The 20,213-nt window shown below is 39.9% G+C and overlaps 1 protein-coding gene across 1 annotated transcript in view; it reads right to left on the bottom strand.

Moving 5' to 3' along the window:
* Window positions 1–20,213, bottom strand: part of LOC111154452 (contactin associated protein like 2) — a 2,043,877-nt gene that overhangs the window by 767,121 nt on the left and 1,256,543 nt on the right. The window contains exon 11 of the mRNA XM_022514057.1: window positions 10,272–10,378. Within this exon, the coding sequence (XP_022369765.1) occupies window positions 10,272–10,378 (107 nt within the window). The remainder of the gene's footprint in view (window positions 1–10,271; window positions 10,379–20,213) is intronic.

The raw sequence follows: 20,213 nt of genomic DNA, 5'->3' as shown, positions 1-20,213 counted from the left end.
CTTCAGATTTTTGTCATGTGAACAGTGAAAAAAAAAAATCATTAGATTCATCACAGGTAGTTGTATTCTCAGAGAGTGTAGCAAACCAAGCCAAGTGTCTTGAATTTAAGGAATAAAATTTGACACAGCTGGGTCACAGATGGGAGGCGATCCCAACAGAAGAAAACTGCTCATTCTTGAGCTTTAGGTTAATAATCACAAAGTAATCTTAAAATTAGTTTTGTATCCTAACAGAGCTAATTATTCATCAGTTGTTACCTCAGATTATACTATAAGCTAAATAGCTGAAGCAAACCTAGTAACAGAAAAGATTTCTGTCCCCTTCAGTAAAAGAAATGTTGACGGTTGAGGTGACGCGACGTACTCCAATGGTCCTTCCTACATGCTCTCTAAACATTGTTCAGGAATCATACAAGTCCTCCGTAGCTCAGAAGTAATCATAAACCAACTGTCTATTAGGGAAGACTTCGATGTCATTTATGGATTAATATAGTGAGAAGAGCTCAATTCTCCCTCCTAAAGAATAGAAGTAAAGTCATTTTGTGGTAAAAACAAGTATGAAGAATCACATCCAAAATCATATGTCGGTGCTGAGGTAGTGAAGGACCACTGTCCTCTGACTAGCTCAGTCTACCTGCTTAACTCCAACCTTGCCACTCCTCTGATGAGACCTTTCTGTTCACAATATCACATTTAACCTGAAACTCTCATTCTTGAGAGTCATCTGTGTTGATTCTAAACATTCTAGACATTTTCTACATTATCTGTACCCTACACAGCAATATGCATAGGCAGATCTATAATCCTTGCTTAATTAAGGAGGAATCAGGGCAGTGATATTCTGGTAGACCAGCTTTACAAAAAAGAGCCTAGATATGTTGTGCTTGTTAATTCCCATGGGGTAAATTCTCCTACCATGCCTTCACAACCAGCTCGCAAAAGTCCTGAATATTTAACAATCCTAGCTCCAGTCCACGACTCAAACAGGAACTCAGGAATGTTTAGAAACTTCCCCGGGATCATATGGCATGTTAGAATCTGAATGACATTCCCATGGCCGTGTGTGGGCTCCAAAGGTGGGCCCCTTTCATGAACATGCTTCTCCACAGCCCGCGTTTATTTCTGCTCTCAAACTTTGTCTTTGCTGTACCTCTTCTTCCCCCCATCAGTTCCAATCTTAAGGCCCAAGCGAGCAAGCGAGGAGCTTGGCAAAGGTTCAGCTGCTCCTGAAACCCTTCCCCAAGCAATTGGTCCGTGCCGTTCTCTCTCTCACGCTATACATACCGGCCTTCACACTGGATTTAGCACATAAACACATTACACCTTCTACTCAACACCTTCCACTAACACATTAATGCTTCCTCTTTGTCCATCTTCCCTTTCAAGCCACAAGCAGGCTCTTACCTGCATTTCTGTGATCCACAGAGTGTGCGACATACAAAATGGACACGCAGTATTATCGAATGACCCGGGACCGTCTGCCTAGGTATTACAGGGAACCCTCTACTCGGGATTTGTGAAGCTAAAGACTTACAGTAGGGGCACAGTGACTAACGTCAATCTGAAAGCAGGAAGTCATCTGATCTGGGAGACGTTAAAAGGACGAAAGGAGAGACACACCCTATATTTAACTTTAACTCTCCTTTCTTGCTTTTTGAGTAGATAAAAAATTCTGTGAAGTTTCCTTCTTTATCTGCCAGTAATCAGCCTTCTCCTCTATCTTCCTTCCCTTCACCAAACTTGGCGAAGGTGTAGAGGTGAGTGTCTTCACTCTGAACCTGGGCTGACACGGTCGCTGGGATTCCAACTACAGAGGGGTTTAATGAATAATGTCAACTCCCTCGGGACGGAGCTCTGGCATTTTACAGCCTCTGTGCAGTTCACAGGTTCACGGCTCCATTCTAGAGCAGGCTGCTTTTTAATATGCATTCGCAGATCAACTTTTTTGCAAAGGCTTTTTATTCAAAGAGAAAGATGTATTTTTGAAACTATTGAAAATGTCTTTGCAAAACTGAAATTAAATTCTTTCTTTCTAGGTTTAATCTTAGCCATCTTTCCAAAGCAAGGCATAAAAGAAGGGATTAATTTGAAATTTGGGCTGCCTTAGAAATGTAAAGGTCCGTGGGCTGTGTTTCTCCAAATGACCTGCACTGTTTCAATCCCATGCAATTTATTTGGTTATGGCTGAAAGAGAATGGCCTCTAAATCCCCTTCCAACATTTCCACAAAGGTGGCATTCTCTTGTGTCTCTCCATCTTACTCTATCTGCAGATGCCGGGTGAAAACGGGAGTGAAGGAGCCGCCGGGATTATTGTTTAAATAAGTGTGATTTCAGGAAGTGACACCACTTGTCCTTTCCCTCTTTCCCCAAATGCTTCAGCTTTGGTGAGGACCTGAGCTTCTCCTCTAGAGAACACACACAACGGAGCACGGGTTTACTGTTATTTTAATGGCACGTGCTCTACTGAAAACCACATCCCCCCCCTTCCCATCCCCCACCACCGTGCTGGAGCTGATTCCTCCTCACTCTGATCTCTCCCATCCCATCTGGTCAGAAAAAACCCAGGAATGAACAGATAGATAATCTGATGATACAATCTGAAGAGATGAAATGACTGCTTAGAATTACAAGGAATCTGTGATAAGATATTAAGTAATTTCCCATGTAATTACATTTCTACATATTCTGTAAGATGAAAGGTGGCAAGTTAGACCATAAAAGGGAATCATACAGTACAATTTGTCCTCAGTTCATAATCCCAACAAAAGCCGAAGATACGTAAATGAGTTAAGATTATAAGGGCTTTTATTTTATTTTTTAAAGAATTTATTTATTTGAAAGAGAGAGTGAGAGTGAGAGCACATGAGTAGGGGGAGGGGCAGAGGGACAAGAGGACTCCCCACTGAGCCACTGAGCTGGGAGCCCAACTTGGGATTCCTGAGATCCAGGACCCTGAGATCATGACCTGAGCAGAGATCAGACACTTAACTGAGTCACCCAGGTGCCCCAAGGGCTTTCCTTTTTTAATGAAAGTACACACTTCTTTGGAGGGAGCTATTAACAATACATACTCCCCTCTTCTTTGTCTCCTCACATTCCAGCATCTATCCCACATGCAGAATGGAGTCCACTCTCGACATATTGATGAATGCACACACACAAAAAAATGACTAAGTGATGGTAGGAGTATAGCTCCTCTGTGTCCCATGGTCCTGTGGTGGTGCCCTAGGGCCACTACTTAATGACAAGGACCCAGGCCTTAATGACAGAGACACACCGAGCCTCTGAAGTAGGTCATGGTGTGGGAATGCAAAGGATGAGAAAGGGAGGTAAAATTGGAAGACTGGTCATTGTTCACTTGCAACAAAGAAGCCCAATCTGGTTACTTAATGCTGTGTCTCTATTAGAAAGAACAGATTCACCCTGTGAATGTAAATCAGCCTGTGTAGCCATTATATTTGCTAATAAAGCCTTTTATCTTTTCAGTGAGTACTGGCTTAAATATTGAGAAACCCTCTGATCTTTTCCTAGAGAATCAACTCTATCGGTGCTTTGTAACCTGAAGCTACTTCTAATCAGACAAAACTTTTGCTGCCTCTTTTAAAAGACTCAGTGGTACAAGAAAAGTTACAAAATGATACCAAATGTTTTCTAAATTTACAAGAAAAGACAATATTTCATTGACTGTCGCAAAGGATAGTTAAGGTCAAAGAGGTTAAATGACAGTCCAAAACACAAAGCCAACATAGCACAGAGGAGGAAAAAAAAAGAGGTGGGTGGAGGGGGATTCAGTCCAACACTTCTCATTTGCTTGCTATCAGTGGCCAGCAGCATGTCCTCGAAGAGCTGACTTTATTCTTGACAGGTACAAGTGAAATTCGTACTACTGTGCTAAGAGAGTTTGAGGGAACAGAGGATTTATAGATTTGGGAGACAGTTCCTGTCCTACAGCTAAGAAATCAGGTGATGGAAAAAGGCTGTAGAGCCTGAAGATTTGAGGATTTGACATCAGAACGTAGAATTTCATATCCTGAGTTCTTTTTCCTCTCTGTAATTTTCTAGTAGCAAGAATATATGTAGGATATTACGTGATAAATAAAAGGGTTATATTCATCTTCTTCAAATTTTGTACCAAGTTTAAACTTTTTTGTCATTCATTTATCCATATTTAAACCATATCTATATTATATATAAAAATAAATACTATACATAAATACATGTTTTATATAGATATATCCATATCTACTTTAGAATAGCCCATACAACCGCCAGTACACGAGCTGACTGCACTTTATTACCTGAGATATCATTTCATCGTTGAAATTCCTTTGAGAGTCCTACTACATATGTCCACAAGTCACGATGAACGTGCTCTAGCATGCATGGCCCAATGTTTTCCTCATGATTATTGGAAATGTGCAGGTTTTTTTCCGCATACACTGACTTCCTCCATAAAACTTCTTAGAACTTTATACCTCTTGTGGCTGTTTCTGCTGTTAATACTATCACTACCCTCTCAGCCTTTCACTAACTCATCTTCTATTATCTGCCCTCCTCTTGTTTTCCTTTTGTCACTTTAGATTACTTCCTCTTCATAGCTTCACCATTTTCATGGATTTGTAAAAGGACATGATTTTTTCTTTATATATATTTTTAAAAATTTTATTTATTTATTTGACAGAGAGGGAGATCACAAGTAGGCAGAGAGGCAGGCAGAGAGAGAGGGGGGAAGCAGTCTCCCCACTGAGCAGAGAGCCCGATGTGGGGCTTGATCCTAGGACCCTGGGATCATGACCTGAGCCAAAAGTAGAGGCTTAACCCACTGAGCCACCCAGGCTCCCCAAGGACATGATTTTTAAAAAGCTACTGATGCTTTTTACATTCTCTTCCATCCATTCACTGTCTGATTCTGCGCACATTCACTGAGCACATAATATATGCTGGGGGGCCCTGGGAATAAAGTGGTCAACAAAAACCAGCACTATCTTCTCTCAGGTAATGCACTTCCAGGGGAAGAGACAGATAGTATTAAAGAATCACAAATAATAAATGTCAAATCACCATCATTGCCAGTGCTAAGGTGTTTATTAGAATAAGTGGATTTGACCTAATTACAGGGTCATAGAAAGCTTCCTTACGGAGGCAGCTACTGAACTGAGATTTGAAGGATGAGTAGGAATGTACTGGACAAAGCACAGAGGGGGGATGTGCAAAAAGTCCTGTGGTGGGGGCAGCGGCAGGGGAGTGAGAACAGTGCGAGGGTACAGGGCATGCGTGAAGAACTGAACGGAGGTCAAGGAGACTGGAAATGGGAAGAGGAGGAAAGGTATGGTGGAAAACCAGATAAAAAACGCAGCCATTTCTGAGTAGGTCCTTATAAGCCGGCTGAATTTATAGTTGCGCGATGGATTCCAGTTCTTTAAGGACATGATTCTATACAGTGAACACTTTTTTTTTTTCTTGGTAGGGAAGAGAATTGCAACACTCAGATTACAAGTTGTCTTCATTGATGCCTAAGACTGTGGTCGTTCCAAACAGATGGAGGCACCAAATCTCCCACTGCCAATAAATCCAGGTGTTTATGCTGTAGGTTAGTGTGACTACAAGCAGGTAGGATTAATTTCTTTTTAAAAATTATGCTTTGAATTCAATTACTTATGAGTATAATGGATTATAAATAACATGGTGTGTGCTACTGAAATCCATTGCACTTTTCATGTGTGTGGTAATAAGGTGCAGTGTAATTTACGGTTTACAAATTTATGGACCCAGAGTAATAGCTCCAGACTACAGGATGTAGAATACTGTCCTTTTCATTTCAATTTTTCCTCCAACACTGGCTAGTAAAAAATTAAGTTTTGCATTTGTGTGGCAACATCAGTAACTTCTTAGTATCTTAGAACTCAAAATCACACAATTTTTAAATTTGAAAAGATCTGCGTAGGTCATTCAGTTTATCCCCTCTTACTGCCTCTGTAAATAATAATACCTATTTATCTGGGCAAGGTGAAAATCTCTCTTTTAATAACAAAATCTGGAAAAAGATTTTCTCTTAGAATGAAGATCTGGTATTTAATAACAATTCTCCTAAATTTCCACCCCCAAACATGGTTTGTATCTGTTAAATGTCCTCTGGCTTGTGAAGACAGCTGCCAATTTTCATATTATTGGGAATATTCTGGGGATTTTTAGGGCAGTTCCAAGTAAGACACTGGTATCATATGTAGAATGACTGAGCTCAAAGATAGGCTCCAGCAGCATGAGGGGGAAAAAAAAAAGTCTACTAAGCCCTGAGATAAGGGATTTCTTTTTGAATTTAATTTATGTAAGTGAGCACCATAATTATAAAGTGTAAGGAACACGTGTGGAAAACACGAGATGGTAATTAGATCCTAAAGAGCACCTGAAGTATTGGCAAGTAAGTTTGGAGACCAATTGTCTACACAGCACCAGGAAGAGAGAAAAGACTAACTATAAACATAAAGCTTTGCTCATAAGACACATCCTCGTACTTTGAAGAGGATGAGGATAAGTCAATATAACAAAAAATAAATATTCAACATGATCACTCTACCCTCTTTGTCACGTTTTTAAGTTTCAATATGCTACTAGTCAGAAACTCATCAAGAATGGAATATCTGCATAAGAAAATGTGAAAAGTATAAAACTGCAACAATTTAATGTATTTGCCTCATTTGGTCACAAACTAACCTCTTCCGTGTTTTGGAGAACAAACCTGGCCTGCCCTTTCCTGCTATCCCACCTCTGGCTTTCCCTGACATTTCCTCATCCAAAGGCAGACATGCTGACTCCTCCGGAGAGTGGTTTGTAAATAACAACCCTCTGAGCCCTACAGAGAATGTATTTGAAAATAGAATCTCCATGTATAAACAAACCAACCGAGAGACAGATACAGGTCCAAGGCACATCCAGATTACTTTTAATTCTCTTCAGTTCTTCTGAAAAAAGAGAAAACTATGGAAATCATTCACTTCAAACCCAATCTGCCACACAAGGGACAACAATGAGTGACAGCTTGAAATTAAGTGACTAATTGTGGGATGTGGACAATTACTGGTACAGAAGTACAGATCAAAGGATGCCTTGTTCTGAAAGGCAGGAATTGGTGAAAATTTACCGATTGCTAATATATGCTAAAGCTCTTATCTGTGTCTTCCATAAGCCACCTCATTGAATCTCAAGGTGACTTTACATGGGTCACTGCACCCATCTCCACACAGGAAAAACCTGAAGCTCCAAGAGGCTAAGTGCCCAAAGGTTACAAGTAAGAGACAGGGCCAAGTTCAAACTCAGGCAGTACGACCTATCAAAAAAGGGCTTCTTGGTTCCATCTTGGACCCCAGCATCTAGGACTGACGATCGCCGGTCTCCTGAGGAATGGCTATCTTACCCCGACCAAGCCAGGACCAGAGTGGAAAATGTGTGGAAATAGTAGCTCAATTGTAATGTTTGAAGCTCTATGAAATATTTAGTTACAGCAAACTCGATGCTTTAGTTAGTTCTTTTTTTACCTTTTTAAAGGAGTGCCATTATAAAATTACCATTACTCCTTTTTTCAAAAGGGACCCTTCGACCTCTTCAGGGAATAATGAGGCAAAGTATTTAATAATGTTAACAAAATTCAAAACCAGAACACAGAATGAGCAACTGGAAGCCTCAGCTTTTAGAACTATAAGAGACTTCTGTAGCCATTTAGTCAAGGGGAATAAAGAAAGTCCGAGAGAAGTCAAATGACTTTCTACAAAGGCGCACAGCATGATCATCTCATAGCTAGCCTCAGAAGCTGGCTTCCTTTTACTCAGTGCTCTTACTATGAGTGTGGTCACTAAGTAAAAATGTAATACGATTCATTCTGTACCAAACCGAATGGCATATATTATGTCTATTTTCCATTATTATGTGCTGGATCAGACCTTCCTTCCCGATTTTTAACTAATCCATGGGAGTAACTAAGAGGTACACCAAGTCTTTCAGTTTATTTGGAAGCATATACCCTTCAATAAGGTACAAGATAAATATTTTTCACAAGCAAATAATATCACTGAACCCTTTCTCTAACTACGCACAGTGGTCCTCTAACCTCTCTTTACGCACACACTTGATTTTCAAAATTCTGGCCTCACTCAGGGAAGACAATAAGAGATCAGGCTTTCTATGTGAAAATGATGGAAACAAAAGCAGAATACCAGACAGGTAGAAGATAATTTCCCTCCTTCATATCTAGAGATTGCCACTAAGGCCAAACCTAAATACGGTTAGGACATGTCTATTAGTTGGAGTTATTACTCTTTAAAAACAAATAAACAAACAAAAAAACAAAACAAAACAAAAACCTCAGCTGCTCAACCAGTAGCATGCACTTAAATGGAAAACAAATTTAATATTTTTAAAATCTCCTTTACTTTGCTGTGAATTTAAATGAAAGGAAGCAGCTATTAAAAAAAAAAAAAAAAAAAAGGAAGAAGAAAAAGAAGAAGAAGAGGAACAGTTTGCTGTTCCAGGTCAGCATCAAGTGGGCACAGAGTCAGGAAACCCTTGTAACCAGCACCAATCTCTTATTCTTTGTTTTTGGTTAGAATTTTCATATTCAGGAACAAGATCCCTCCTAGTTAAAAGTGTTATTTGTAGCACAATATATAAATTATATTGGTGGAGTGAAAGTATGACGTTTTATCGAAGTTTGCCTAATTCAAACATCATTTATCATATAATGAATATCACAGGCTGAAAGTTAACATTTGGTGTGATTGGCAAGGGGCAACTTTAGTTATAAATCCTTTATTCTACTAATTTAAGTATCAGTATCATTTTTTATTCATTAAAGTACTTTTCCATGCATCCATATGGAAATCCTTTACCAAAAATTAATCTAGTGCCTATTTTTATTTTCTTGTACATCTTCTATTAATGTTAATTTTTTAAAAAGATTTTATTAATTTATTTGACAGACAGAGATCACAAGTAGGCAAAGAGCCAGGCAGAGAGAGAGAGGGGAAGCAGGCTCCCGGCTGAGCAGAGAGCCCGATGCGGGGCTTGATCCCAGGACTGGAGATCATGACCTGAGCTGAAGGCACAGGCTTAACCCACCGAGCCACCCAGGTGCCCCTAATGTTAATTTTTAAAGGAGCACTTTTGTCTCTTATTTTTGAGCAGCTTCCTAAACAAAATAATAAGGCAATAAAATAAATTTCAAACATTTTTCTTTGTTGAGGTCTTATGTTCCAAACAGCTTATTATACATTGTTACAAGTAACAACATGAAAGGCCCAGAGAGCTGTCCTGCATTTTTATTATCCCCAGAACTCTTCACTGATAATATTTTTGTCATTGTTTCCTAAAAATGAAGTGGAATGCAAGAAGTCTGTATAATTAGAGGGCTTAAATACCAGATTTTCAGTTTTTCAGCCTATGGGGAGGAGACTGAAGATTGGAGCTCTTCTCTTTCCCTCCCCCTTCCTCTCTCCCTACACACACAAGCACACGCATGCACACCATGCACACACATACACACGTGACAGATGAACAACTTCTTTCAACTATATGTTTTATGGTAAATCTGTTTCTAAAGGGGCTTTGTAAACAGCAACACATTTTTGGAAAATTAATGTTAGACAACTACAGAGTTAACACTCATTTTAAAATATCCTTTAAATGACAAAAACACAAACCTCCACCTTCCACTGTAAAGTGGTAATGTAAATCTAGGCCCATCTGTGTTCTATTAATTGTCTTTGCAAGCCACTTTTTACTTTGAATATTTAGAAAAACTTGCCTTCTTGCGTTATTATTTTAGATATACAACTTAATGGACTTTATTCCACTTTCTAACCTCTTTTTCTGACTTGAAAAGCATGGCCAAATAGTTGCGATAGAGCATGAGACAATTATTGTCCAGACACTAAGTGTTCACATTACACTCTGTCTCTCTGATGAACTGATAAATGAGAATCCAGTTAAAGACATTGCACTAACACAACTTCCCAAACCATCTATCCAGACGTGGCTTAGACACACAGAGGCAAATCCAAGATTGGCATTCCAATCCCAGCTATGTTTATGGAACATTGGACACATTGGTCCTTTTTTGTGTGTCATTAGGCATGAGAGAGTATATCTTGATTACGGGACTATTCCGGAGAAGTAACAACAAAATCTGGGTTCTTCAGAATCAAGTGGGTGCACTCCCCAGGCTGCCAAAGACCTGGGGTCTGGGCTACTAAATGTCAGGGTGAGATGAAAGGGCACTCACAGTTGTGGCAGGTGGCCCCACTGTATCCTGTCTCCTCACAAGCGCACTGGAAGCTGTGCCATGTTTGCGAACACTTCCCGCCATGCTCACAGTGATTGGGCACACATCTGTCAGAGAAAGAAACAAACAGAAATAAACCAACACACGAATGAGATTTATGAGTGGCCAAATTCCAAGCTGTCTGGGCAATATATCATTTCAATGCCAGGTTGACTTACCAAGGCAATTAATCCTTGTTAGTTTAAGCAGATTAATACGATCCATGATGGAAGGTGCCAAGCGCAAAAAAGATGATGTATCACAAGCCTGGTGTTTCCCATTTTTGAGTAAACAGTCGAAATTAACAAACAGTGGAGAGACTCATTTGCATATCACAGACTCATTTTATTTTGCTTTCGCACAAAAACAAAGAGACTAGCTGAATTTCCTCCTGGTAAGATGGAAGGTAAGCCATCTTGTTCCCATCCTATTCTTTAACAAGACCAATACTAAGTCAAAAAAGGGTACCACTGAGCTTTTCATAGCAATTTGAGGTTTTGAAATAATGCCATGGCAAGAGCAATCAGAATAGACTAGTCTTAAAGGATTTCTAAGTCTTCTGTCGTCTCCCTATACCCAGCTGGCCAATGAAAGCCACCTACCCGAAGTGGCATTGAGCATAATTTAGGAGGAAAATGCAGGTTTCACGTTCTTATCTCTGTTTTTCTACTTACTATGTAGCCAATTGTGGCTATGTAGTTTAACCTTTCGCAATATCAAGTTCTTACTTAAAATAACGGAGCAATTTTACCCAGCTAAGTAGTTTTAAGGTTTGGAGGAAATGCTCATAAAGGAGATAATTAACAGGAAGGAATGAGAGGGGCAGCACACAGGGGCCCTGAGTATCTGGACCGCAGCTTCCAGGCCAACTGCATCACTTGCTTGTACCCTCACGACACTGAAGTTGAAATCGGTCCAGAAACACTCCTGTTTCAGCAGCAGACTCTTTCCTTTCTCCTGGTCCTCTACCCTGATTCCTCCCACCAATTCCTCTCTGCAACTTCCCACAACCCGATTCTTTATGATCCCGATAGAGATGCTCACAGATGACAAAGGTGTTAATATGTGTTAACATTCACAAAAGATATCAAGATTTTAGTAAGAGACTGTCTACAATGGAAGCACCCGCCCAGATTAAAACAGTAGGATCTCTAATAGTGGGTCACAGGCAACACTGCATGGGACGCTGAGTCATCATGCCCTGGTAGCTGCTTGCTACAAAATGTGATAGGGGTTGCTTTGGAGATAGCATTTGCTGTTCCCCATTCTTGATTTACCACCAGGCACGCTAACCCGGGTGTGGCAGGCACACCCCTGTGAGGCACGGAACCTTTGATTCTTCCGTGAGAACGCCATTCCTCCACAACGCTTTGCAAACCTTCAGTCACGTGACAACGTTTACTGAACACCTGCTGTGTGCACAAGACACGGGAAACAGAAGGTGCGTCAGGTATCAGGAACTGACAGCCGACAAAAGTAAATCTACCGAAAGCTACCACGTAAGGTGGAAATTAGAAGTGAAATAATCAGGGCAAATGTTGCAGGACGGAGTTACACGGGAGGGGTCAGATGCAGATCTGGGGCGCACTGTAAAGTGTTTAAGCAGAGCCTCGATGAACAGACAGGACTGTAAGAGAAGAACAGAGGAAGAGCGTTCCTGGGGGAGAAATACAACAGAAGCACAGGCACGATGCTGGATTATCACGGGGGGGATGGGAAGTCTACTCTATGCTAAAAAGGCACTTGTGTTTCATATGAATTTGGGCTTGGCATTATCAAGGCTCACTAGCAGGTCCTTCTCCAAAGACCTGACAATCTAGGTGGAGGTGGGGGGTAAGAGTCACACAAAAGACACCACCAGGCAGAATTTGATGACTCATCAACGGAACAGGGAAGGCTACAGAAATACAGATATCAGAGCAGTTACCAGTGGAATATAAATAAAGGTAGAATATTAAAAAAATATACAGTTGAGAGCATTTCCCTGGGACCTTAAAAGGGGAGTTGCATTTTCATAATTAACATGTTGGAAGTGTTCCCAGCAGGAAAGCTAGAAAGTGCTGACAAGGAGACAGAACTACACCCCCCCCCCCACCACCTCCCCTGCCCATGGGCCCAGGCAGGGGCCTCAGCAGAAGGTGTTTATGCCCACAGTCCTGATTCTCCATACCATGAGACAGAGCAATTGGATGGACACTACAAAATTATGGAAAAATAAAAAAAACACCCTTGATACTTAAGTTTGGAATCCAGTATGTATATGCCTCATGTGGTATATTTACTTTCTAAATGTTTGTGAGTTAATATTAGCTCAGCCTAACAGTGAAAGTAATTTACATCAGCTCATTATATCAATTAATTCAGGGGAAAGTAGTGCAGAAGTGTATTGACTTGCAAAGGAAAACCAGGTTGGAATCTAAATGTGCTCTAAATAATGCACAAAGCAGAAAACACACCTCTCGATGATTAAAAAAAAAAAAAATTAAGACTACTGTGTACTTACACAGGAGGAGCATATAACCATCACGGGAGATTGACTGAATAGTCCTAAAATTCAGTATGAAGGATTTCTTTTAAAGTGATCTTTTATTTAAGTGGGATTTTAGTATTTTATTTTTTTAATGTCTCTTCCTTATAATTTGTATTTTTAAGACGGACATTAGCCTCATGTGTATGACTGGCATTTAGTTCTTACTGGAGAAAAATGTTCTATTTCCAAGTTGAATGGATTCAAATGTAATTTCAAACCCGAAGACTTCATCATTATATTTAAAAAAAAAAAAAAAAAATGTTAGGGCCAGTCACCAAGCAAAACAAAGTACAAATTAATCAAGCTTCCTACTTCCTGTTTATTTCTTCTCCTGTACTTGCATAAAACCATTTTTGTAAGTCCCATATCCCATTATCACATTGTTTAGTAATGACTGCTTGAACATCTTGTGTCTTCTAAATGGTGTGACTCTGCAGTTAGGGGTTCTTCTCTTCTGCTTCTTCGCAGGGCAGGTGCCTGGCCCTCCTTCAGTGAATGCCCGCCTGCCAACCCACGGACGCAATGGGGGAATGCAATGACCATGAAGGGACTGAACCACGCTTGGCGGAAACATCCCTTTTTACTGCAAAAAATATGGATTAGTGTATGTATGATTTTAGCCTTACATCTAGACTCTTGCTCCAGTAAACTATGAAATATATAATTTGTTTTACAGCAGGTCCTAGCTTGGAAGTTTGAGTCGCATCAAACCTGAATCCCAGTGGCTCCCCTGCGGCTATGGAGAACGATCTGAGCAGGATCGAGGGAGCAGTTGGCATGTGTCAATCTGATGTGATCAAAGGGCTCCAGAAGGGGTGCAGCCAATGAGCTCTGTCCCCAGATAGCCCTGGCATCAGACACCAGCTTTCGAATCAGAATGCTTTCGAATCAGAATGCTTTTTTTTTTTTTTTTATGAAACTGACTTATGCCACAATAGGTAAAGCAAACAAAAGCTAACGTTTGAGTCCCGTGTATAACAATTACTTAATATAGAAGCAAAGTCTGCGGACAGAGCGTCTGCAGAGATGCAGCAATTCCGTCCAGGGTTAAGGATGACAGCTGCAGTTTTATTCTACCCAGACTCTCTCTTTTATTTCTGTACTTGATTTTCATTGCAAGGCATTGAGGAAAATGGTATTACCTGGACAGAAGAACTGCAAATAGTACCAGATTTGCTCATCACAGCCCACTTTTGTGGATACTAGTTAAACAAAGACAGCAGAAGAAATTTCCTTTCAGATCTGAAGAATGTTTCTCTGACAGCATAATGGAGAGCAATGGTGGTCTTCAAAACCCAGCGAAAGTGTTTTTTTTCCTCTCTACAGTGCTTAATAGTAAAAATAGTTTTATATAAAATTCAAAGCAAACCTTTGTGTTACCTTTAGAACTACATTTGGTTCTATAGAACCCCATATAAAAACCAGAGTGTTGCTCTGAAATACAGTCACACAATACCCAATAATGATTAACGGTGGAGTGTCTCTCTGAATAGCTTGCTTTTGCTAATATCCTGAGCCGCTGGTACGCCAAAGTTCTCAAACTTTCAGGGACACAGAAGTCGCTGAAATCTGGTTAAAATGAAGACTCTGATTACTTAAGTATGGGATGGAGTCTGCAATTCAAACATTCTCCAGTGATGCTCAAGCTGCGGGTCAGAGGACCTCATTTTGAATGACAAAGCTCAAGAGCATTCCAGCTCTGGGTCTCAAAGAAGAATGAGGGCACCAAGAGGAGAAACTGCCCAGATGGGAGGGCACAGGGGTGGAGTTGGGGGGGGGGGGGGGGATGGGGGGGGGGGGGGGGGGCGGAGACAGTATGAAGGAAGGGCAGTTTTGGTCTGTACAGTCCTTCTCCACTCAGAGTGACAATATGATAATCTGCTAATCCCACTTGGTAGGTGTGATCATTTCCCAACACCTGAGTTTCGACCTTATTAATTCATAGAAAATCATCACAGAATATAAGGACTGTTTCATTTGGCCTTAAAAATCAAGTTCCATATTCTCAGTCTGACTCAGCTGAGGTTTCTCACCTGCTTAGTTATTGTACAGAGGTCAGCCTGCGATTCTTAATCTGCTTAGAGATTAGTACAGATTCTATACTTGCTCCTTAAATATACCTTGTTCTAAAGTTTAGACGAGATCAGGCGCGTTCAGGGTGGTATGGCTGTAGACTGCTCTAAAGTTTAGAAAAGAAAACTTCAGGTTAGGTTTAGGGTATTCTGTGAACTATTGGAAAATTATTTAGAGGGATTTATAAATTACCATCCCAGAGCAAATTACCTCTTGAATTTTATTTTTTTTCCTTTCATCTTAGCTCCCAATTTTAATTTTGCTTATCAAGCCCAGAAATTCATTTAGAAAGTTTGATTTCTTAAATGCTATTTTTTATACCGCTGGCTCTCAGAGCTATTTTCACAATCACGGCAGAGTTCTCTTCTGCATTACCGTCAATATTGATCTCAACGATATTTTAGTACTTTTATTTTCACACTAATTAGATTTCAATTTTAGTTGAAGGCATACTCTCTATGGAGTATATATCACTGCCTTACATTTTTTTCCTGTTCAAACTGAAATTATATAGAGAAGTAATCATAATTCCAGCAACTAATTTAGTATTTCATTACTACATAACTACAACAACTTTATAGTTGTACAACCAGAAAACTTAATGTTATATTGATGGTGCCACTTCAACAAGCATTTATTTATGGAAATATTTAAATGCAGAGATATTTATTATACCTCTTGCATTATGCCCAAATTTTCCATTAAGAATAATCAAGCATATTTGGTCTGCATCTTTCCAACAATTACACATTTCCAGACAACCATATCAATCATTAATTGTAGCCTTACCATATAAACACCTTAAAAATAATTTCTGTTGTAATAAAACCTGAGTTCACTCTATTTTGCTTTGTTAATTTACTTTGAGTTAGAGTATTACAATGTATTCCCCATTGTTTTATGAATAAAACATCTTTTAAGAGATCACAGGCCCACAGGAGGAGAGGGACCTGCAAAGATCACGAGTTCTTCACCTGTCTCCAGGCCCAATAGTATTTAACCTAGATAAATAACAGTAAGTTCTTTTTAATCAATCAAGACACTCTAAAACAAACTCTGGAGAAACAAAGAATAAAGGCAGCTTTATCCTCAAGAAATTGTATTTATTCATCAAAATGCAATTGGCAATTCAGGTCTCTCTCTATGCCTGATATTAAAAATATTGGTACAGAATTAGGATAATATATCACTATTATATGGGTACACTGAGATTTATGGAAAAATTAATCTTTGAAGGAAGCACAGATTCAGGTTAGCCTGAAAGAAAAGAGAAGTACCTTCCCCCATGGAGGGAAAGCAAAGGCTTACACCAGTATGAGTAAGAGCAAAATGTGGCTATAGAATAATGAATTGTTGGGTTTGGCCAGAGCAGAAAGCTTGCATCCACCTTGAGGATTATAGCAGAAAGTTATGGGTATCTGGTCAACAGCCCTGTCCCCTTTCTTCCTTCTTATCATAACTCTTATTTTGTTCCGATATCTTCTCTCTTTCATGTGGCCATCTGCTTTTGGAAGGGAGAGTATCCGGTCTCCGAGGGGAAAAAAAATGTAAAGAATCAGGCTTCGGAAAGAAGTCAATAACCTCCCGCGCATCGTTTCCCCAAATCTATGCTCTCTTCCTTTTAGGGCAACAGAATTTACGTCTTATTTAACATAGAGCCAACCAGCTAAAGACACCATTTTCCAGGCTCCTTTTAATTTAGGGTTGGGGGGGCGTGACTAAGCTCCCTGTGAGCGCACTGTCTGGGCTAAGCCTTGAAAGGGAAAGGACATGCACTGTTCTTTCTTTCTAGTCTCTCCTGGCCTCATTCCTAAAATGAACCAATGATGGCAAGACCTGGGACAGGCATCTCTGAACACAAGAGGATGGTGAAGGACTATTTCAAGGAGTCTGGTTTCTGAATAACATTCCAGCTTGGGACCATCTACTCAGCTGCTTCCTGGCCCCACCCTAACTGCCCCACCCGTTAGATTTTGAAGTTCTCAGGCTCAGTCCCGGGTTCTGTCGAGGACAGCTCCAAGCTTGTTTCCCTGGTTCAAACTTCCCTGGAGAGAGTCACACCCGCATATCTAACTGGCTTCTTGACATATTCACTTGGATGTATCAGAGGCATCACAAGGACTTTACTCCCTAACCTTCTCACTCTCCTGCTCAGTCTCATCTCGGTTAACGGCACCACCATCTGTCGGGTTGCTCGTCTCAGAAAAGCAGAAGTTATTCTTTACATCCCCGTTTCTATCACTTCTACATCAAACAGCAGCAAAGCTTTGTGAATGAAAATTCCAAAACTTGCCTCAAATGTGTCCACTTTCTGCACTTCTACCTACTCATTTCAACCCAGCATCATTTTTCCCTGGATTACGATGTTTCCCTACTCTCTCCTCCTGTCTGTTCTTGCTTGCTTTAAATTATTCTCAATAAAATGCCAGAGTCAACTTTAAAATCATGTCACACTACTGTTTAAAGACTTTTGATGTGCTCTCATCGCACTTGAGAAAATGTGGACCTCCTGTCCGTCTCTGCATGATCCACTCTGCCTGCTTCTCTGTTGCCAATCTGTGCTCCCCTTCCTCCCGCTATCTTTTCATGACACCTGCCTTCCTTCTGCTTCACCAATGGGTCATTCTCTTTCCCTTGTGCCTTCACACACACATTTCCAATATGAAGTAGTCACCACCCTCGTGTCCACTACAATTTTTTGCTCTCTTTTTCATCTATTACAATTTCTAATTGTATACCTAATAATATCTTTGTTGTCAGGCTTCTCTTTGAACTATGCTTTCCATGATGGCAGGAACTATATCTGTCTACTACCCTTTATCCATTGCCTAGAATTCTGTCTGGCATGTACTCAGTAAATGTACTCAATAAATAACTGTTGTATGAATTTTGAGTAAGTGAATTATCAGTCCATTTAGATAGTTGGAAATGGTTTGTAGTATCATTTTGCTAGTATATGAATGCAGGAACAGAGAACGTCTCAGACTGCTGCACTCTAAGTGAGTTTTGGATTATCTGGTCCATTTCTCTCAAATCTATCATATAAACATAATACCATTATACAGTAAGTCAAACTGTCTGACCAAAGGCTTTACATAATTTCTGCCTCTACAGAATGCTATCTTATTTGTAGACGAAAGAAACACACATTTAACATAAGCCCTTTACTCTGAAAAATGAGTGAAGTCGTCGTATACTGATATAGCTATTAGAATAGCAAGCCCAAACTTGGCAAAACCCAGTAGTCTAGCAAAGACAGTATTTTGACAAGTTAATCCATATCAAGAAATATCAAAATCAAGAAATACCAGGATAGTAAGGGTAGTAGAAGGATAATAAAATAATGGTTAACATAAGAATGAAACTCCATAAATTTATAGGTTTCTTTTATTAAGTACAGTATAAGTTAACTTTTATAGAATACTATAAAATTATATTTTTATGAGATTAAGATGATGAACTATTTTAGAGGAAGTGATATTATTAACAAATTACCATGAGACCAATAGTAAAATTATTTTACAATTTGTGCTTCCAAAGGCATACATGCAATTTATTTTAAAAAATATTTTTAAAAAATGAGGAAAATTTGCATAAAACATATAATATTTGAAGTGCAATGTCTTTTTTTTTAAGACTTTATTTATTTATTTGACAGAGAAAGATCACAAGTAGGCAGAGGGGCAGGGAGAGAGAGAGGAGGAAGCAGGCTCTCCACCGAGCAGAGAGCCCGATGCGGGGCTCGATCCCAGGACCCCGGGATCATGACCTGAGCCGAAGGCAGAGGCTTTAACCCACTGAGCCACCCAGGCACCCCATGAAGTGCAATGTCTTTTTAATTGGTTCACCACTTCTTACAACCCTGAAATCAAAGTGACCACATCCCTTTGGATAGGCATCTTTGTATTCTGACCTCCCAAATATTTACTAATGAAGAACATTTAAAATGTCCTATTTTCAGTGTTGGCAGGTATAAAAAGTATCATACATGATGAAACCAGTATTCTAAAAAACAGAGAGACACAAATGGCTTCTTAAAGTTGATGTAGAATACATTTGCTTAAAAAAAAAAAATTCACCCAAAGCAGAAATGTATGATTTGTATAATTAATAGATCCTTGTTCTCCATATATCAATAAGGCAATGTTTTCATTTATGTTAGACACACACATAGACACACACACACACACACACAAGCTACACACACACATTAACTTTTTAAAAATGTATATTCAAAATAAACAAATGAAAAGAGAATCAGACCTATAAATATAGAGAGAGCAAACTGATGGTTGTCACAGGGAAGGGGGGTGGGTGATGGGCAAAATGGATGAAGGGGAAAAGGAGACACAGGCTTCCAGTTACGGGAGTGAATAAATCATGAATGAATGAAAAGTACAGAATAGGGTGTTTGGTCAATGGTATTGTAACAGTGTTGTGTAATGACAGATGGGAGGTCCGCTTGTGAACATAGCGTATCGTACAGAGGAGCGGAATCACTACCTCATATACCTGAAACTACTGTGTGTGCATTCTACTCAAATAAAACAACTGAAAAAATGCCTATTCAATCTGGACGTCGTATCCAGGAGCCTCAATGACGTTTGCCCCAATCCTCCTTCCAGAGAAGAAAACTACAGTAACCAGTGAAGAACTGAATGAAGGAAGAAAGTCTGTGATTACATCATGTGTTAAATGAAGACTCCCCTGACTTGGGAATACAGAATACCCAGGATATTCCCATGACACACAGACATTTGGCCCAGGACTTTGAAAATTAGAACTAACCCTGTCAAACCAGAGGATATGATAAGCTTTAAAATGACACAGTGATAAGGATTAGAATCTGTTCAAACACTGGTAATAAACCCTGCCTTATACTTGAGTTGAATAATTCTGTACCGTGCATGTAGGTTCTGATTTTTTTAAGTCAGCCGTCCAGAAACAAACAGAAATCTCCCTACAAGAGTAAACTATTCACATACACACAATCTTTAGGAGGGACTGCTGTCCCCACTGAAAGGAGATAGAAAAACCTCGAATGAGATACACAGTAGGGGAGGGTTATTATAACCAAGCTCCTTTGTCAGACAGATCTGTAAGGGCCTATTTAGCCAGATCCAGTTAAACAGTGACTTTGTTGTTGATGCAGTAAAACTTAAACTGTCCCTGCTCCCCCTTCCCCCAGGGGACTTACTTAAAAACAAGTCCCAGAAACCAGGTAACAAAGCCCACAAGGGTGGGTCAGGCCAGGTGGAGGTATCCAATCAGTGGGGGTGCATACTGTCTCCCTAGCTACC

The sequence above is a fragment of the Enhydra lutris genome, unplaced genomic scaffold, assembly GCF_002288905.1.
Source record: "Enhydra lutris kenyoni isolate GAN:26980312 unplaced genomic scaffold, ASM228890v2 scaffoldscaffold37, whole genome shotgun sequence".
In the NCBI taxonomy this organism is placed as follows: Eukaryota; Metazoa; Chordata; class Mammalia; order Carnivora; family Mustelidae; genus Enhydra; species Enhydra lutris.
The sequence above is the reverse complement of the archived record's forward strand: the minus strand, read 5'-3'. Positions and strand labels throughout refer to the sequence as shown.